The sequence below is a fragment of the Cydia strobilella genome, chromosome 6, assembly GCF_947568885.1.
Source record: "Cydia strobilella chromosome 6, ilCydStro3.1, whole genome shotgun sequence".
Classification (NCBI taxonomy): domain Eukaryota; kingdom Metazoa; phylum Arthropoda; class Insecta; order Lepidoptera; family Tortricidae; genus Cydia; species Cydia strobilella.
The window spans coordinates 1,992,046-2,012,566 of NC_086046.1; the positions used below are offsets into that span (position 1 = coordinate 1,992,046).

A 20,521-nucleotide genomic window follows, 5' to 3' on the forward strand; every position below is an offset into this window, starting at 1 on the left:
GGAGTTTACGCTATTATTAACGCCGCTCCAATTATTGGATGGCGCTTACGTCGCATAGCGCCGCAATAATTTGCGACGCTATGCGACGTAAGCGCCAGCCGCCATTCATCATCATCATCATCATCATCATTGTTTATTCAAGAACAATATTACATTGTGTTTGAATTGAAATCTTAAAACTAGGCACATGCACACCAAACATATTACAAAAACAAATTAAACAAACATCATAGCCACCAATGAAAAATTATTAATAATACTTAATCAAATAAATAAAATAAAATAAAGTAGAAGTTTCCAAAATTATATAAACATGAATTAATCAATTATAAATAATACAGAAAAATGTCAACAATTAAAAGTAAAAATAATTAAATTTGTTACATGTCAGAATAAGAAAAAAAAAATTAAGAACAAAATGTCAACGTCACAACTAAAAAGTAAATAAAAAAAAATTGAAAATGTCAATGATGCGTTTTGAAATTGCATCGACTTAACTTGTGCGTTCAGAATTATATTTAACATAATTATTATAAAACAAACGTTTACTATGGAATTTTAAGGTTTATGACTTAAAATCATTAAATAAGGCTAAATCTGGTATTTTTATTAGATTCTCAAACCATTTATTTAATGATAATTAATATCGAACGAACCATTATTATGAGCGTTTTACGTTTTGTTATCTGTCAAGCTACTTAAACACGCTCCATCCAAGGTCAAATTACTTTCCACACTAGTGGATAAAATGCGTTTTTCCCCGCTTGTTTTAAAGGATAAAAGACGGCTTTCCGAGCTAGTGAGAGGAAAATATTATTATTAATTTCCTATGTCACAATGAAAAAATTCTTCAAGAGTATACTAACATTTCTGAAGTAAAAACGCACGTAGCTTAACTTTAAATGCATTGGGTACCTTTTGCCGTGAAATGTCACATATCTTTACTATTTCATATCTTACATCTAGTGAATCTCTAATTCATTTCTCGAAACGCGCCGATGGTATGGACCTACAATGCGTAGCCGCCTGCGCCTGCGCACCTGAGCACACTTATTGTTCCTACACTCAAGAGCCAAGAAAACAGATCACTCTGTATCGTGTGTTCTATATAAAGTAAACAGTTTTCATTGCCAGTGAGTGTCTGTCTATCGTACTCAGTTTACACTGTCTGTTGATAGACCGTAAAAGTCATCATTAAGTCGTTTCGTTTTACGATTGCTTTTATATGTGGTATTTTCTATAAAAAAAGGACCTTATTGTCGATGGCGCTTACGCCATTATAAACGATGCTCCGATGTAAATACAATGCCGCGCGACGCTGTGCGGCGTAAGCGCCATCGACAATAAGGTCCCTTTTCATAGAAAATGCCCCATCATTTTGGCAGTACGATAAGCAAATACTCACGCAGGTAACGCGGGATATCAACAAACACATGACTAAGCACCGTAGATATCTTGTACCGTAATACAACTGCACATTCCGAGCTCAGGGCCTAGCCAATATGCTAGCTAATGTCTCTGTCGCACTAATATGGAAGAGTGATAGAGAGACGCAAACGATTGGCATCTTTGCTAGGCCCCTTGTCACTTCTGACACTGACAGATCATAGCCATATCTTATCTTGTCATAGCCATAACAAATTCATAACTTGTTATAACAAATGGAATAAGCATCTTGTGTGCTGAGTTGCTGACACGTCATTTTATTACTTACGAAACCGGAACTTTTATCCTTTCGAAACATAGGCAGGAGCACAGATTTAATAATATACGCTAGATGACGCACATACCACGATTTGTATTGAAACCAAGCGTGCCGACTTTTTCATACAAAATTTACGCATAATATAATTTTAAAATTACTTATCAGATCTGTGATAGGAAATATGTTCTTGCTTTTGGGTGCTCGCAATTATTTTATTTTATTTTTTTATTTTATTTATTTAAGGATCACCAACGGATAATACATCTACACTAGTACATTAGCACAAGGATAATTAACATTGACTGATGTTTAGCCACTTATAGGTGACCACAGCTCACACATGTATATTTCAAAGAGAGTATATAAACAACTAATATAACTTATTGAATAAATTAACTTAAATATTAGATTTACTTAAGGTAGAGAAGATAAGCATGCAGACATGCAGACATAGACTTATAGTAACAATAAAAGACCATGGGATTAAATGTAGTGACAATTCCTCTAATGTGGCTTTAGGTGCGAGACAATAGAGTTTCTGTATTTAGTTTCAGAATCATTAAATATATCTATACTCCCGGAGTCAGGGATTGAGTTGTATAGCCGTACCATTCTAGAGATTGGCGAATTGGTGCCTAGCCTTGTCCTCCTAAAGCGCTCTTTAAACAATTTGTAGGTTCCTTTTCTAGGTTTATTGGTTATTATTGGGCTGTTGCAGTTAATTATCATGCAACGAAGCAATTTTCAAGTTTTCACGGACGTCCGGCTGCAACAATCGGTGGCGTGGACTGTAAAGAGCGACGGTCAACCTCGACGCTTGGTCGGGGTTCGGACACGCGAAGTAGATCCATTTGCGTCTTCTATGGTATATTTAATTCTGTGGGTAGAAGGTAATTTTAAAACTTAATTATAAGTCCCGTGTTCGTAATTAAAATGTGTTGAAATCGTTAAAGTTTGAACTAATTTCACGTTCAAGCGTAAGCTGCGTAATATGCGTAGCTATTAGCTTACTACTAGCTAAGCACCTTTGACAGCTTTTGTTCTCCAAAGATTAGGCGGGAGGCTGGGCGCCTCCCGCGCATGTAGTGCGCATGTAACATAACATCACAGTCCGCGTGCGACTCTCAGACGCGCCACCCGCAACCATGCCGCGAAACGGTCAGTACTCGGTACCGGTGCCCGAATTATTCACGTATTTTGTGAATTATTTTAAAATAATGACCGGTATAATAGTGAAAATTATTCGTATACAGAGTTCATACACTCGTCGGTCGGTCGTCTCTACGAATGCATGTATTTATTATGTGAAAATGGTGAATTAAAATAAACGTCAGAATTTGTAAGCTGGCACAATAAAATATGGCCGGTAAATTAATGCAAATTATTAGTAGCGTACAATGAACTGGCACCGCTATTCATATACCTATTTATTATGTGAAAACTGTGAATTTAAAAAAAAACCTACAGCCAAATTATTTACGAATTTGTGCACGTCTAAAAAAAGTAATAAAACACAGCCGGTACCTAGGTATAAGCATTAGAAAAAAGGTAAACAATCTTGAAGTGTATTTTTATTGAAAATGCTTTAAAAAAATTGTTTATATTACTTATGAAAGCAAAAGAATGTAAAAGATCGTATATGATTTATAATTGTAACAAAGTGATTTTTAATAAAAAGACACGTCAAGATTGTTTACCTTTTTTCTAATGCTAAAAAAGGAACTATAAATAAAGTGGAAACTACTCGAAATCAGAAGCCAGAGATATGTACCGGCCCGTGGTACACACAATGTTTTTCATCACCATTGTGAGGAGAAAAGGGAAATAAATAAAACTTCTGCGGCATAAGGTTTTGCCTGCCCGTACGTACGCCCTAGGATGAAAAAGCGAGAGCAGGCTTAAGACGTTAAAGTCAAAACTATTTACGTATTTGGATGTCCACTGAGTACCTACCGGTAATTTAGTGGCAATTTCAATAGGTCAGAGGTCTAATGATCCGCCATGTCGAATTTGTTTTCGGAAAATTACGACTTAAAAACCGACAGCCAAATTATTTACCTATTTTGTCTGATTGCGATAAACTCAAAAACTACTAAACGGATTTTCATGCGGTTTACACCAATCAATAGAGTGATTCTTGAGGAAGGTTTTAGTGTATAATTTATTAAGGTGTAATTTATTTACTATTGTGTAACCCGTGCAAAACCGGGGCGGGTTGCTAGTGGCCACTAAATATGGCGGCAGATTAGTGACAATTTTAATGGGTATCTCTGAATATTACCCTCTATCTATTTTGTGAAAATGGTTAGTTAATTAATTAATTTATTTATTTAAGATACCATTGGGTCCAATCGGTGTTAGTTCATCCTAGCCGACGTTAATACTTAAAAATAAACATAGATTTACACTGATTTAAACTTTCACGATTTTTACTTATTATTATTCACAACGACGGGACTTACGACGGACGGGACGGGAAATCTTATTTTACGCGATTAAGTCCCGTCGTTGTGAATAATAATAAACATAGATTTAGTCCTTTGGCTAAGTTTCCATCAAAGGACAATCAAGCTTATTATCTATCTAATTTAAAATGCCATGTTGCTGTTAGGCCATTCTACTTTTCGTTGTACATACGTTTTTGACACTTTTTCGTAAAATGCATATTTTAGAATACTTGGCCATTAATTTCATGTTCTGTTTAGTGATGGAGAAAGAGGCTTAATTAAATTAAGCTATCAATCCCGATAGCTCTGTTCAATAAATAACTACTGTAAATATTCTTAATCATAAGTAACTCCGTGGTCCTTGATTGTCTCCCGATTTGCATGAAAATAAGGCATTTATTTACCACTCTGTTACCGTCTTTTAACATTAATGTCGTTCGCTTTCCATACAAAAAAAATTGCGTTACATTAAGTAATTATAATTATAATACACACTATTTCTACATAAATATGTGCGCAACTATCTACTTTCGAATATTCGTTTGCGCTAAATTATAGTAAAACTTTGTTTTATACAGAAATCACGCAAAAAAACGTTATTTTGGTATTACATTTATAAAAAAATATATTTATTTTTGTCGTGGTACTACAATATAGGTACTACATTAATATTATCAATACGATTAATGCGAATTAAACACAAATTTGTTACACTTTCGAAATAATAGTTGTCTATGGTACGGTGTGCAGAAAAATATTCAGGCTGAGGCACTGAAAATAATTTGAAATAAAAAGAAAGTAAATAAAATTGTCGTTCAAAAAAATTAGATAGGTGGCTTACCTACATATATTTAACCGTTTTTTAAGAGCGTTTTCACATTGTCCGATCCGTTATCGGATGTCGGAAAGTAGTAAGATGTAATTGATTTATTAGAGATAGAATATAAAAATGTAGGTAGGTATTCTAATCAAATAGATATTATAACAATTCTTAAAGACTGATTAATACTAAGTACATTGTTTCAATGCATATTAAAACAATTTACTATAAATAGCAATTTAATATAATCAAATTCGCACAAAACATTTTACCATTAGATTATTTTATAAACAAAATAAATGTAATATAGTACCAATCAATCTAATCAGTAATACTTAAATACATAGAAAACAACCATGACTCAGGAACAAATATCTGTGTCATCACACAAATGAATGCCCTTACCGAAATTCGAACCCGGGACCACCCCGGGACCATCGGCTTCATAGCCAGGGTACCACAGAAATAAATATACCATAGAAGACGCAAAAGCATCTACTTCGCGTGTCCGAACCCCGACCAAGCGTCGAGGTTGACCGTCACCGTCGCTCTTTACGGTCCACGCCGCCGGTTGTTGCAGCCGTGAAATCTTAAAAAAATGCTTCCTTGTATGATAATTAAGGGGCTACCTGAGGTTTTCATCGATTTTTGACAAGTTTTGAATCGTATCTCCTACTTTTGCACTACATATAGAAATATAAGACAAGCGGCTATCGGTTCTTCAATCTTTTATCTCCATTTTTGTCTACCGGATTGTGAAAAAAATTAATACTTATTTATTTATGATTGTTTTAAACATTGTCTAAAAAACACTTTTTTCGTATCTCGATTGTTGTGAAAGATCTTACTTATACGAAATCTACATATTTGGGTTCGTCTTAGACGTCTCTAAAAATTTGTCTAAGGTTTTAATTTTAAACTAATTAACACAAAAGTTATGGCCAGAAAACCAGTTTTTTGGCCTAAAATTGTTCAACTTTGATGCCAAATATTTCGAAAACAATGAACTTTGAAGTAAATATGGGATACTATATTGCTAAAATCCGTTGCTGTTAATATGATAAGCTACAAAAAACATTAGAAAACTAAAGGATTCAAATCGAAGGTCATTGGGGCATGGGATCCCCAGCCCAAAAATTGCGACAACCCAAAGGCAAGAACATATTTCCTATCACAGATAAGTAATTTTAAAATTATATTATGCGTAAAATTTGTATGAAAAAGTCGGCACGCTTGGTTTCAATACAAATAGTGGTATTTGCGTCATCTAGCGTATATATTAAATCTTATTAAATCATTTTACGGTTTAGACTCACTTGTTTTAGTCACTCGCGCGACATGTTTCGGAGAGCCTAGGTCTCCTTTCTCAAGCACTAATAGTGCGAGCAGCGTTCACGACGACCGTGTGTTGCGTACCGTAAAATGATTTAATATTAGTATGTCTCACAACAGTTTAAATTCGATTATATTAAATCTGTGCAGGGTACCCAGTACCCACTGGGCCAGACCGGTCGTCAAATAAATTTATTTACAAAACGTTTAAAATTAATATTATATTTATATGAGTGTTTCTGTGATGTGCTAACGTGATAACTTAGTCTTAAACTTATCGCAGACGGATTACCATCCAATACCCGGCATTCAAAGTCCAAGTAACAATTGAAATTCTAATGAAACAAGTGAATATTTACTAAATTCGCGATCAACACCAACGGCGCTTCACGTACATAGTACTGTAATTTAATTGTATTCACACTTCGTACATTCACATACTTATTGTACTTAATCATTGATTAATTTAGATGCAAATACAAATTAAATTACTAATTAAAATTTATTGGATTTTGATTTTATTGTTGAAAGTTTTGTTTTTATTTTTAATGTATTTACTAACACATAGCTATAACGATGGTACTAACAATATTGTATGGAATCTTGAATGTTCTGAAATAAAGATATTTTTTTTTTTTTTTTAAACAATAAACATTTATTTACATACAAGATATATACAGTGGTACTACGTAAACGAAATTAATAACTAGCTTAAATCTAAAATAGGCCCTTGAGGCATTGTACTTAGGATGCTGCGGCATTTCCCCGCTGTATCGCAATGCTGATACGTTGTGCGAGAAAGCCGCCAGCTCTTCGGTCACCAGTTAGCAGTTTTTTTAAATAGGTAAATACAAAATTCTTTATTTAAAATTTTTTGTTACGAAATGATCTAATGGGATTGAGCCGCCCAGTAAGCCATAAAAATGCCTGTGCCGGGAAACACCGCAAAAATACAGATACCTAATACTATTATAAGTAATTCTAAATTTAACGTACTAACACAACTAGAACTATGTAAATAAAGTAACCTAAACTACAAACATATGAATTAATTTAACATCACTGAATTTAAAAGAAACACAATTAAAAAGTTACAAGTAGATGTGGTATTAAAATTATATGAGCATAAAGAGAGATTTTTTCTGTGCGTGTGTGGGTGTGTGATGTGAGTTTGAGTGTGTGTCTGCGTGGGTTTGTGTGCGATTTTTGATATTTTGATATTCAATGCAACGTAGTAAATCCTCTGACTCATCATATGATTTAGTTTTTAGCCAACATGTTAAGCAACAATCATGGTAAGATTTTGAATGTATGTCTAGTAATTTATTGATTTTATTGTAAAGGTGGATTTTATGTTAAACTGTCAGCTAGCAAATGAGTTGTAGTTTAAAATGGATTACTTATTATATATTAGCTATATTTTACGATCAGTCTTTTCTTTTTGTAGTTTGGGTTGAATGGTAGAGTCTTGTGTTTTTAGGGCTCCGTACCCAAAGGGTAAAAACGGGACCCTATTATTCTAAGACTCCGCTGTCTGTTTGTCTGTCACCAGGCTGTATCTCATGAACCGTGATAGGTAGACAGTTGAAATTTTCACAGACGATGTGTTTCTGTTGCCGCTATAACAACAAATACTAAAAACAGAATAAAATAAATATTTAAGTGGGAATCCCATTCAACAATCGCGATTGTTCTTGCCGTATTTTTGCGTAATGGTACGGAACCCCTCGTGCGCGAGTCCGACTCGCACGGCTTATTTTTTTTAGGTAGTCTTCAGAATGTACAATTTTCTGAAGGATAGAAGTCCGCTAATTTGGTATAGTTCAGTAGTAAATCTATTGTGGTATTTTCTATAAAAAGGGACCTTATTGTCGATGGCGCTTACGCCACTATAAACGATGCTCCGATATAAATACAATGCCTCGCGACGCTGTGCGGCGTAAGCGCCATCGACAGTAAGGTCCCGTTTCATACAAAATACCCCTATTATTTTTCAAGTACATGACCTTGGTAAGTGCTTATTGTGCTCTTTCAAGGTCTATGAACCGGCTTTTAGCAGCACCCCCCAGACAGTGACGCAACGCAATACGCCAAGACAGACTACCAAGGACACCAAGGACGTGTATATTTCATTTAACCTCCTAAGAGAGACTTGAGATTTTATGATATAATTAGTTATTGAATCTGTATTGTAGTTATGACATATTGGTAATATAATTGTAATTTTGACATTTTAGTAATACGCTAGATTTAAGAGCACTAGAATATTAGTTGTAAGTACTCTAAATGCGTACCGTTGCATGCTTTCTTTTAATATTTATATTTAGGTACTTTAAATTTTGCATGCCTGTTTCTGGTGGAATGGGTGTGACAACGATATATTTTTATAACATCTCTTGTACCACATTTTTAAGCAAAATAAAAAATATTCTATTCTATTATATTCTATTCTATTCTATTCTATTCTATTCTATTCTAAGAGAAAAGACCCCGCGTACAAATTTTTGTACATATTCCACAATCTATTTTGAACTTTTATTGAGTAACTAAGGGTTCCAAATTCAAAAACAAAACCAATGCTTCTAGGTCTCATTTAGTTTTGTCCTTTTCCATTTCTACAAAGACGATTAGCATACAAAACTATTTTTCACGGCGATGGAGTCGTTGAAATATTAAATACCTACCTAGTATTTTTAAATGCAATCAATATATTTATTTTCTTTTCATTTCAAATGTTTTTTTTCTGCTGAACTTCTAAGTGGCACGGTAAGGGGTAATTCTAATTTAAGTACCTACTTATATTTTTTGTTCGTTGACAATAATGTTCCATTCGCGCTCGTCCACCAAACGATTATCAGGAAAATAATGTGTATAACAAATAATAATATTGTTTTATACACTCATTAGATAATAATACCACTTTTTTGTAACAGTAATGTTCCATTTGCGCTCGTTCACCAGACCAGACGATTATCAGGCAAATAAAGTATAATAATATTGTTTTATGAACTCATTTGATAATAAAGCTGCGTAGCTATTAGCTATTAGCCTCGGTAGAGAGTATCATTTCGTTCCATTTGGAGTTGAAACTCTAGGTCCATGGGGTCCCAGCGCGCATAAGTTGTTTGCAGAAATCGCGAAGCGTCTGGTTGACGTAACTGGTGACCGAAGAGCTGGCGGCTTTCTCGCACAACGTATCAGCATGCGATACAGCGGGGAAATGCCGCCAGCATCCTTGGTACAATGCCTCAAGGGCCTATTTTAGATTTAAGCTAGTTATTAATTTCGTTTACGTAGTACCACTGTATATATCTTGTATGTAAATAAAGCTGCGTTCGAAGTCCGTAGGTAAATTTAAACTACCATTACAAACTGGTTTTGTCTTTTTTGCTGTTTGAAGTGTTAAAGTTTAGTATAGGTGGCTAGAAAATAAGTGCATTCCCGTTGCCAGGGAGGTTTTGGGATTATACTGAGCAACTTTTACTATGGGACCAACATCGAAATCGCGAAAAAAAATTTGGCTGTTTCATACACTTTGGCTGGTCCATTTTCTATGGTAGGGTAATTCGTCAAATGATGATAATAGAGTTCGAATAGATATCTTAAGTCGAACGACTTCAATCCATGCCTTACAGGTCAATGTGCCAATTATTAAATTTGTACTTACCCGTGACAACACTATCTAAATTTATCGGATTGATATAAATTTAGCCCTTCACACACCTGTTAAGGTGATAAGGTATCTTTTACTGATTGAGTAAAAGTTAAAACGTAGCATGAGACGTGATTTTAACTGACCCCCTATTGCATTTCTGATAGTGATAAGTTATAACCAAAATAATTCAGTATGAGTGATAAGTTGTTGTTGAGAGTGATAAGAGTTATAACTAAAATATTGTGAACAAGCTTTTGCCCGCGACTTCGTCTGCGTGGAGTTAGTAATTTGCGTAGCTCATTAGGGTTCCGTACCCAAAGGGTAAAAACGGGACCCTATTACTAAGACTCCGCTGACTGTCTGTCTGTCTGTCCGTCTGTCACCAGGCTGTATCTCATGAACCGTGATAGCTAGACAGTTGAAATTTTCACAGATGATGTATTTCTGTTGCCGCTCGCTATAACAACAAATACTAAAAACACTTGACCGGTTTTTTTTTTTACTCAATCTGCAAGCTTTTTATCGATTCCCCATACAAACTTCCACTCCCTTTTCACCCCCTTGAACGATGTGATTTCTGGGATAAAAACTACCCTTGTCCTTCCCCGGGACTCTATCTCTATATCAAATTTCAACTAAGTAAATCGGTTCAGCCTTTTAAGCGTGAAGAGGTAACAGACAGACAGACACACTTTCGCGTTTATAATATTATAGTATGGATTTAAATACTAATTAGTATAATTATCCTACCCATATATAGCCCAGGTGACTCTCCTACCTACCTGTTTTGAAAACATAAGGACAGGGATTATTATTCACAACGACGGGACTTAATCGCGTAAAATAAGTTTTAAATTTACCTCCGACGTTTCGAGGACGGCGTTGTCCCCGTGGTCTCGGTGGTGGTGGAACTTTAGCCAGTCTTCTCCGAGACCACGGGGATAACGCCATCCTCGAAACGTCGGAGGTAAATTTAAAACTTATTTTACGCTATTAAGTCCCGTCGTTGTGAATAATAATGAGTAAAAATCGTGAAAGTTTAAATCAGTGATAAGGACAGGGAGGAGGAAAGACAACTTAAAATCCTGATTTTATAGTTCATTCTATTTCCATTTAAGTATCCGTAGCCATAATGGCAAAAACAGAACCCTCATGTCCGTCATGACCGTCACTCCGTCTGTCCGTGTGTTGAGCTTCAGAAATATCCTTAGCTTTTGGGGACAGGAATAGTTATTCGATTGTGGACTTCGACCCAGATGTTTGTGAAGTGAAATGCACTCGCATTTATAAATACTCGTGTTTTCAGCTTCGCCGCAATAATATCGACATTCACACCTTTGTCAATAATTATACCTAATTATTAATTTTCTCAAACTTGCAGTGAAATGTTGACATGACTTACTTCAAATTAGGTTCGGAAAAACTAGGTATCCGGTGCGATGAGTGAAAATGATACGAATAGTAGATTTTTAACCAAGAAATGATGCCTTTCACCCGAGTTAAACACTCTACTTTTCATTTCGAATACGAGGAAAGTAAAATGCATGTTTTTTTTTTAACATGACTAAGTATACATTTTTATAGTATTTCCTGAGGTTACTTTCAATTTAACAATTCAGGCAAAAGTATCATTATTTATGGATTGGAGAGTCAAATAAACACACCCATTACAAATCCATTTCAAAAAAATGTACAACGAACGTAAAATGCTCTAGTGCAGACACGTATCATTTTCTGCACACCTTTTAGAACAACAATGACCCTCTTTCAGAGCATGAGAAATGAAAAGGAATTTCATACAGCTGTACACACCTAAAAGCCTGTAAAGCAACCTTCTTTTTAACCGACTTCAAGATTTCAAAAGATTGTATGTTGCCGGGGCCCGGCGGGTTGGCCATCGACACCTCATCACTCATGAGGCCCTGGTACTTGCTCAAGCTAATTTAGGTTTTAGACAGTTTTTCTTGATTTTGGCCACCGTAGCCTATGGATATTTCATTGCAAGTTTGAGAAAAACACTATACAAATCTCGGACGAGAAAGGGTTGCCGGCCGCGTATCCCTATCCGGCCTAGCTTTACAGTAATAACATATACTAATCTATGCATATCTTAAACACATTTTTGACATATCTTAAAGTTCGAATTTAAAAATAAATATAATCTAAAGATATTATAAGATATTCTTAAGTTCTTAAAGTTAGTCAAACAACAGTAGCGTCAGCGTTAGCGAAATTTGGGTCCTACTTTAATTTTGTCACATAAAGGACTATATCCGTCCCGTTTACACTATAGCTAATAGAAAAGACGGGTAATATAAGTAATATTATCGTCAAAAACACCCTCATGATGTCAAGCAATAACAATATTTCAAAATGGGTGTAAAATATAAATAAAGCTAGAGGCCGTCACCCACGCGGCGCTTCAAACCAACGTCTCATGCATATTAATTTTCGTTTACGTAATATTTTGTACTAGCTTTTGCCCGCGACTTCGTCTGCGTGGAATTAGTCATTTAGGTACCTAAGTTTTTAAACAAATTTGCTTTTAAATCCATCCTTTTTTCACCCCCAAATTGATCCACTCTATAAATGTCTACCCAGTGGTGTAGCTAGGCGTGGACGAAGTGGGCCGTCGCCCACGGCCTCGCGCCCCAAGGGGGGGCCTCGCGCGAGGCCCCTTCGGGCACAGTGAAATAAAAGGGCCTCGCAGATGCGATTTCGCCCACGGCTAGATTATTTCCCGCTACGCCACTATGTCCACCCCATTTTTACACCCTTAAGGGATGATTTTGGACTTAAGATAGACTCCCGTGACACGAGACAGTCTTCCGTGGCCACAGCTGGTGCAACCTAGCTGAAACGTCGAAAAAAAAAGGTAAAATAATGAAATTTAATCGCGTTAGACCCGTTAATAACAATTATGTCTACAAAACGCGAATTTAAAGTGTTATCATTATTCCTTTCAGTACAGTTTACATTCGCTGTTTTACGCCAAATCCGCATAGGGCCAATACAGGCGCACTGCAACCCGACTGCAATTTGTATGGAAAATACACGTCAACTGCAACGTCGGCTTGCAGTTCCGATACGAGTTGCAGTCGGGTTGCAGTTCGTCTGTACCTTTTTTTTTGTTTAGGGGGGGAAAAATGCAATTGCGCATACCACTCGGGCGCGGGGACGAACCTGGGTGGTTATGTGGGACTCCTTGTTTTGGGCTAATGGGACCCCAAGTCTACCCACTAAACAACCCCCCCGTCTGTCGCCTCGGTGCTGTAAGGCAACACGAAAACACCAAGTGCACACTACAGTTAGTATGTACCTGCCCTAAGATAAAGGCAAACACGTTGAAGTAAAAAAAAGTGTAATTGTTTCCAATTAGATAAAAGTGTCTGCAATGTTACCCTTTAGTCGCCTTTGAAACGATTATCTACATAAATATCGTGTAACCCAAGGTTAGATATGTGTAGCAAAAACATGGAAAAAAACTTGTGGCGATAGTTTTAATGTAATGTTAGAAAATTGAAATACGAACCGAAAATTACGAGCCAAATTAAATGCCATTGCTGATATTTAACTCTCCATTCCATAAATAACGATACTTTTGCCTAAATCGATAATTTAACGTACCCTCAAGAAGTACTATAAAAATGTACTTAGTCATGTTTTAAAAAGTAGTGTTTATCTCGGTTGAAAGGTTTCATTTAGCCTCGGACTATTCACGCTCTCATTGCGTTCGACCGCCAAACTACCTCGGTAGAAATGAGTGCCTTTCATCCCTTGATTAACAACCTACTATTAACCTTTCTTATGTGTGTGGTGGTCAAAAATTGGTTGTGCTGTATAGAACTTTTTTTTAATACTACGTCGGTGGCAAACAAGCATACGGCCCGCCTGATGTTAAGCAGTCTCCGTAGCCTATGTACGCCTGCAACTCCAGAGGAGTTACATGCGCGTTGCCGACCCTAACACTCCTCTCCCTCGAGCTCTGGCAACCTTACTCACCGGCAGGAACACAACACTATTAGTAGGGTCTAGTGTTATTTGGCTGCGGTTTTCTGTAAGGTGGAGGTACCTCCCCAGTTGGGCTCTGCTCTAGATCTGGAATGACATCCGCTGTTCTGTGCCCTACCACACAAAGCGTGATGTCATTCACAGTGCCCATACCTCTCTTTTGGACGTAGTTTAAGGACATACCCGGGTCCAAAAGAATAAAAATAGTTCTAAAAAATTGCAAAAAGATGCTACAAATTCGGTTAGGATCCTTATCATATAGAAACAAGAGGCTAAAGTTTTGTAGTTTCATGAAATGCAATTTGATTCTGAAATTATGTATTACTATTTTAGGTCACGGAGAAATATCACACGGTGTGATAGCAGCGGGGGTGTGGCGACCCGCACTGGTATACATTTCTGGAATGACTCCAAATTAAAATAATTCTCAATTCTATCCGCGGACGTTGCTCCTGATTACCGAAAACATTTAATTTACAAGCCATTTTCAACCTTATCTGAAGAAAATAATGTGCAAGAATATACACGTGTTTGCCTCGCGTCACAATTCTTGTATATTTGTGAATCTGGTCCTAAAAATATCCAAGATAAACTAGTAAACATCGCAGTTTAAATAGGTGGGCGGTTCTGTGATTTTTCAATGGGAATTTAATGTATTATTTAGAAGCTAGGTTGATAATAAGTTTTTGTCATAAATTTCAGTTTTGGTACAAGCTTTGACTGTACTTTTCTTTCCACAGGAAATCTAATACTCATCGAGACAATTGTAACAACCCCAAACACAATTAGGTTGCCAAACACACTGATTTAAACTTTCACGATTTTTACTCATTATTATTTACAACGACGGGACTTAATCGCGTAAAATAGTTTTAAATTTACTATTTTACGCGATTAAGTCCCGTCGTTGTAAATAATAACAATTAGGTTGCGTTATTTTATCACAGAGTTCCTATGGCCACCCACCTCTTGTCTCCATTATCAGATCAGTTCGATGGTACCATAATATTGCATTGTCATCCAATTTACATATGTATACAAATTTTCAGTCTCATCGGAATCCGGGAAGTGGATCAAATTTAACTTTGATTTGACCCGTACAAACATAGTTCCTTCCTTGCAAGTTAAAATAAAGGCTTGTAAAAAATGACAGTTTCGATGACACCGATAACACTTTACACATGGAGACTATATAAAGGAGCCAAATCTCTATGTATGAAAAGTGTCCATCAAAAAACAGTAATTAGGCGGCGCCACCATACACCGAAATACTACCAAAAAACATCTATGTAAATTGGTCGGGTTATTTGTTGGTTCATGTTATACCATGTCCCAGACCCTAACTAGCGCCGCCGGAGAGATTAGGAACTATTATTTAAAGCTGAAAGCGGTCACTTTTGCAACAATTCTGCCATAAGAGATTGGCATCCTTTTCTATACCATCCATAACTCTACATTACAAAGTTACTACGAGTTAGTTTTAATTATGTGTCACCTTGAGTATTTAAGTTATGAAATCCCAATAATACGAAGCTTTATTGAATTGCCCCGTTATCTATTACTAATTGCAAACCGGTACCGCTGTTCACCTTCACCAGGCTGATGTAGACATTCGAATAAAATATATTGTATGATTTATTAGAAAAATATAAAATTATAGCTTAAATATTTGCATATTGAACTTGGACACATTGGGCTAATGTGCTAACTTTTTAACTATTTACTAAATATATTCTTACGGTTATATGCTCCTTTCGGTTATAATTATGCTGACACGCAGACTATACAGTGTGGAAAAAATTAATGGACCCTGGATTAACTGTATCGACTACTAAAAAAATAAATAAGTGTTTATTTTTTGGAATTTTTAGTCGGTTCGATTCCCGGGCGAGACAAGCGAATTTAAAAAAGTCTGAATGCAGTTTTATTTCTTTCAAAAAATAAAATATTTTAGGGAAGCTCAAGCGTTAAGTTCTTCTGTTACAAGACTTTTAATTTCTTCAAGAAAATATCCTCTACCCGCCCAGTGGCCTATAAAAAGGTCTCCGGCTCCATTCTAATTTGAATCTTTATTTTGATAAATTAAAATTGCATTTGGCTTGGCAAGTTTTGATGTCTGGGTGGCTAGAGTAATATGTAGGTACGCAATTATGTTGCATATATTCATCACACATTGCAGTTGCACATTAACCTTCCGATGCCATGTCTGATTATGTATTAAGAGTCCCCCAAGCTCGGTCGAATGTCACCTTCCCATACAAACGGAGTTTCGTTCTCTTTTTAAAACTACGTATTGGATTGTAATGAAACTTTGCACATGAGGATATACCTCTAACTTTGTACTTACAATAGGATAAGGTATATCTATGTCTGTAATTAGTTTATATAGTTCCAGTTAATAAAACAAACGAAATAGAGCAAAAACAAGTTTTGTATGAAAAACTTAAATTATCTGTATTTTTTTGACTATAGTATCTGAAGCTACATCAACTAATTACAGATATACCTTATCTTATTGTAAGTACAAAGTTTCAGAGCAAATTGTCGACGATCCCAAACTCACAAGCGGTATTGAACCTTTAAGTCTAAGGAGAGACTGTCTCCTTATTGTGTGTGTTCTACCGCCTGTACAATGGGCTGTGCTCTGAAGAATTGTTTGACATGATGCCAACGGCCGCTTTCTATCACCGCACCGCTCGCCATCGGCAGGGCGTTCATCCTCACACCCTAGCACCTAAATGGTCGCGTACTGTGCGGTTTAAGAGGAATTTCCTCCCGCGTACGCTTCGGCTGTGGAATGAGCTCCCTGCCGAGGTTTTCCCGAGGGGCTACAGTATGGGGTTCTTCAAAAAAGGAGTGTACAGGTTTTTAAAGGGTCGGCAACGCGCATGTAATATCTCCGGTGTTGCAGGCGTCCATGTCCAGGCTGTATGCTTGTTTGCCACCGTCGTGGTATAAAAAAATAAAAAAAAAAATGAGAGCGTACCTACGTTTGTATGGAGAACCGAGCTTGCCGGGTCCCCTTAAATATTGTTTTTACTTATTATGCCTGAACTTAACAGTTATGGCAATTCTTGTCGCATGCTGTATCAATATTTTATGTTTTATTACTTATTTACGTATGACAATGTTAAGCGCTGGTGGCCTAGCGGCAGTGTTGGCCGAACGCTAATGCCATTAACCATTAAAAATTAACAATTAAAAAGGTTAATGGCCATTAACCATTAGCCATTTAATTCGGATTAAAGTTAATTCGGATTAAATTTTTGAGACGTTAATGGCCATTGAAGTTAATTCGGATTAACTTTAATTCGGATTAACTTCAATGGCCATTAAAGTTTCTAAAAATTTATTAGAATTACTCTCAATTGCATCAACGTCTAATAAAATTACATTCGTGATATTTTAAAATGAGACAGCAAAATGACCCTGACTGAACCCTGGCAGTAGTAGCAGTACATACCTACTACCTAGTAGAATTCTGGTTTGGTGCAACACAGACATACGCGGTTTTGGTCATTTAAATCGTCTTGATGAGCACTTCGGAGAGCCGTACCCACGATAGAGCTGATGCTGAACCCTGGCAGTACCTAATGGATCTAAGGTTTGGTGCAACATAGGCACACGCTGTTTTAGTCATCCGACTCGTCTTGATGAGCACTTCGGAGAGCCATACCCATGATAGAGCTGATGCTGAACCCTGGCAGTACCTAATGGATCTAAGGTTTGGTGCAACATAGGCACACGCTGTTTTAGTCACCCGACTCGTCTTGATGAGCACTTAGGAGAGCAGTACCCATAATGGAGGTGATGCTGAACCCTGGCAGTACCTAGCGGAACTAAGGTTTGGTGCAACATAGGCACACGCTGTTTTAGTCATCCGACTCGTCTTGATGAGCACTTAGGAGAGCAGTACCCATGATAGAGCTGATGCTGAACCCTGGCAGTACCTAGTGGATCTAAGGTTTGGTGCAACATAGGCACACGCTGTTTTAGTCACCCGACTCGTCTTGATGAGCACTTAGGAGAGCGGTACCCATGATAGAGCTGATGCTGAACCCTGGCAGTACCTAGTGGATCTAAGGTTTGGTGCAACATAGGCACACGCTGTTTTAGTCACCCGACTCGTCTTGATGAGCACTTAGGAGAGCAGTACCCATGATAGAGCTGATGCTGAACCCTGGCACTACCTAGTGGATCTAAGGTTTGGTGCAACATAGGCACACGCTGTTTTAGTCACCCGACTCGTCTTGATGAGCACTTAGGAGAGCGGTACCCATGATAGAGCTGATGCTGAACCCTAGCAGTACCTAGTGGATCTAAGGTTTGGTGCAACATAGGCACACGCTGTTTTAGTCACCCGACTCGTCTTGATGAGCACTTAGGAGAGCAGTACCCATAATGGAGCTGATGCTGAACCCTGGCAGTACCTAGTGGATCTAAGGTTTGGTGCAACATAGGCACACGCTGTTTTAGTCACCCGACTCGTCTTGATGAGCACTTAGGAGAGCAGTACCCATAATGGAGCTGATGCTGAACCCTGGCAGTACCTAGTGGATCTAAGGTTTGGTGCAACATAGGCACACGCTGTTTTAGTCACCCGACTCGTCTTGATGAGCACTTAGGAGAGCAGTACCCATGATAGAGCTGATGCTGAACCCTGGCAGTACCTAGTGGATCTAAGGTTTGGTGCAACATAGGCACACGCTGTTTTAGTCACCCGACTCGTCTTGATGAGCACTTAGGAGAGCGGTACCCATGATAGAGCTGATGCTGAACCCTGGCAGTACCTAGTGGATCTAAGGTTTGGTGCAACATAGGCACACGCTGTTTTAGTCACCCGACTCGTCTTGATGAGCACTTAGGAGAGCAGTACCCATGATAGAGCTGATGCTGAACCCTGGCACTACCTAGTGGATCTAAGGTTTGGTGCAACATAGGCACACGCTGTTTTAGTCATCCGACTCGTCTTGATGAGCACTTAGGAGAGCAGTACCCATGATAGAGCTGATGCTGAACCCTGGCAGTACCTAGTGGATCTAAGGTTTGGTGCAACATAGGCACACGCTGTTTTAGTCACCCGACTCGTCTTGATGAGCACTTAGGAGAGCGGTACCCATGATAGAGCTGATGCTGAACCCTGGCAGTACCTAGTGGATCTAAGGTTTGGTGCAACATAGGCACGCGCTGTTTCGGTCATCTGACTCGTCTTGATGAGCACTTAGGAGAGCGGTACCAATGATAGAGCTGATGCTGCACCCTGGCAGTACCTAGTGGATCTAAGGTTTGGTGCAACATAGGCACGCGCTGTTTAGGTCATCCGACTCGTCTTGATGAGCACTTAGAAGAGCAGTACCCATGATAGAGCTGATGCTGAACCCTGGCAGTACCTAGTGGATCCAGGGTTTGGTGCAACATAGGCACACGCTGTTTTAGTCATCCGACTCGTCTTGATGAGCACTTAGGAGAGCAGTACCCATGATAGAGCTGATGCTGAACCCTGGCAGTACCTAGTGGATCTAAGGTTTGGTGCAACATAGGCACGCGCTGTTTAGGTCGTCCGACTCGTCTTGATGAGCACTTAGGAGAGCAGTACCCATGATAGAGCTGATGCTGCACCCTGGCAGTACCTAGTGGATCTAAGGTTTGGTGCAACATAGGCACGCGCTGTTTTGGTCATCTGACTCGTCTTGATGAGCACTTAGGAGAGCGGTACCCACGATAGAGCTGATGCTGAACCCTGGCAGTACCTAGTGGATCTAAGGTTTGGTGCAACATAGGCACGCGCTGTTTTGGTCATCTGACTCGTCTTGATGAGCACTTAGTAGAGCGGTACCCATGATAGAGCTGATGCTGAACCCTGGCAGTACATAGTGGAAGTAAGGTTTGGTGCAACATAGGCACGCGCTGTTTTGGTCATCCGACTCGTCTTGAGGAGCACTTAGAAGAGCAGTAACCATGATAGAGCTGATGCTGAACCCTGGCAGTACCTAGTGGATCTAGGGTTTGGTGCAACATAGGCACACGCTGTTTTAGTCATCCGACTCGTCTTGATGAGCACTTAGGAGTGCAGTACCCATGATAGAGCTGATGCTGAACCCTGGCAGTACCTAGTGGATCCAGGGTTTGGTGCAACATAGGCACACGCTGTTTTAGTCATCCGACTCGTCTTGATGAGCACTTAGGAGAGCAGTACCCATGATAGAGCTGATACTGAACCCTGGCAGTACCTAGTGGATCTAAGGTTTGGTACAACATAGGCACACGCTGTTTTAGTCACCCGACTCGTCTTGATGAGCACTTAGGAGAGCAGTACCCATAATGGAGCTGATGCTGAACCCTGGCAGTACATAGTGGATCTAAGGTTTGGTGCAACATAGGCACGCGCTGTTTAGGTCATCCGACTCGTCTTGATGAGCACTTAGAAGAGCAGTACCCATGATAGAGCTGATGCTGAACCCTGGCAGTACCTAATGGATCTAAGGTTTGGTGCAACATAGGCACACGCTGTTTTAGTCATCCGACTCGTCTTGATGAGCACTTATGAGAGC

The 20,521-nt window shown here is 38.3% G+C and overlaps 2 protein-coding genes across 2 annotated transcripts in view; both read left to right on the top strand.

The window, feature by feature from the left end:
* The window catches only part of LOC134741942 (brahma-associated protein of 60 kDa), a 389,674-nt gene that overhangs the window by 40,542 nt on the left and 328,611 nt on the right, over positions 1 to 20,521 (top strand). The gene's annotated exons all lie outside the window — the stretch shown is intronic.
* Positions 2,808 to 20,521, top strand: part of LOC134741957 (aquaporin-like) — a 30,215-nt gene continuing 12,501 nt past the window's right edge. Inside the window, exon 1 of the mRNA XM_063674854.1 lies at positions 2,808 to 2,863. Coding sequence (XP_063530924.1) covers positions 2,851 to 2,863 — 13 coding nt within the window. The 5' untranslated portion in view covers positions 2,808 to 2,850. The remainder of the gene's footprint in view (positions 2,864 to 20,521) is intronic.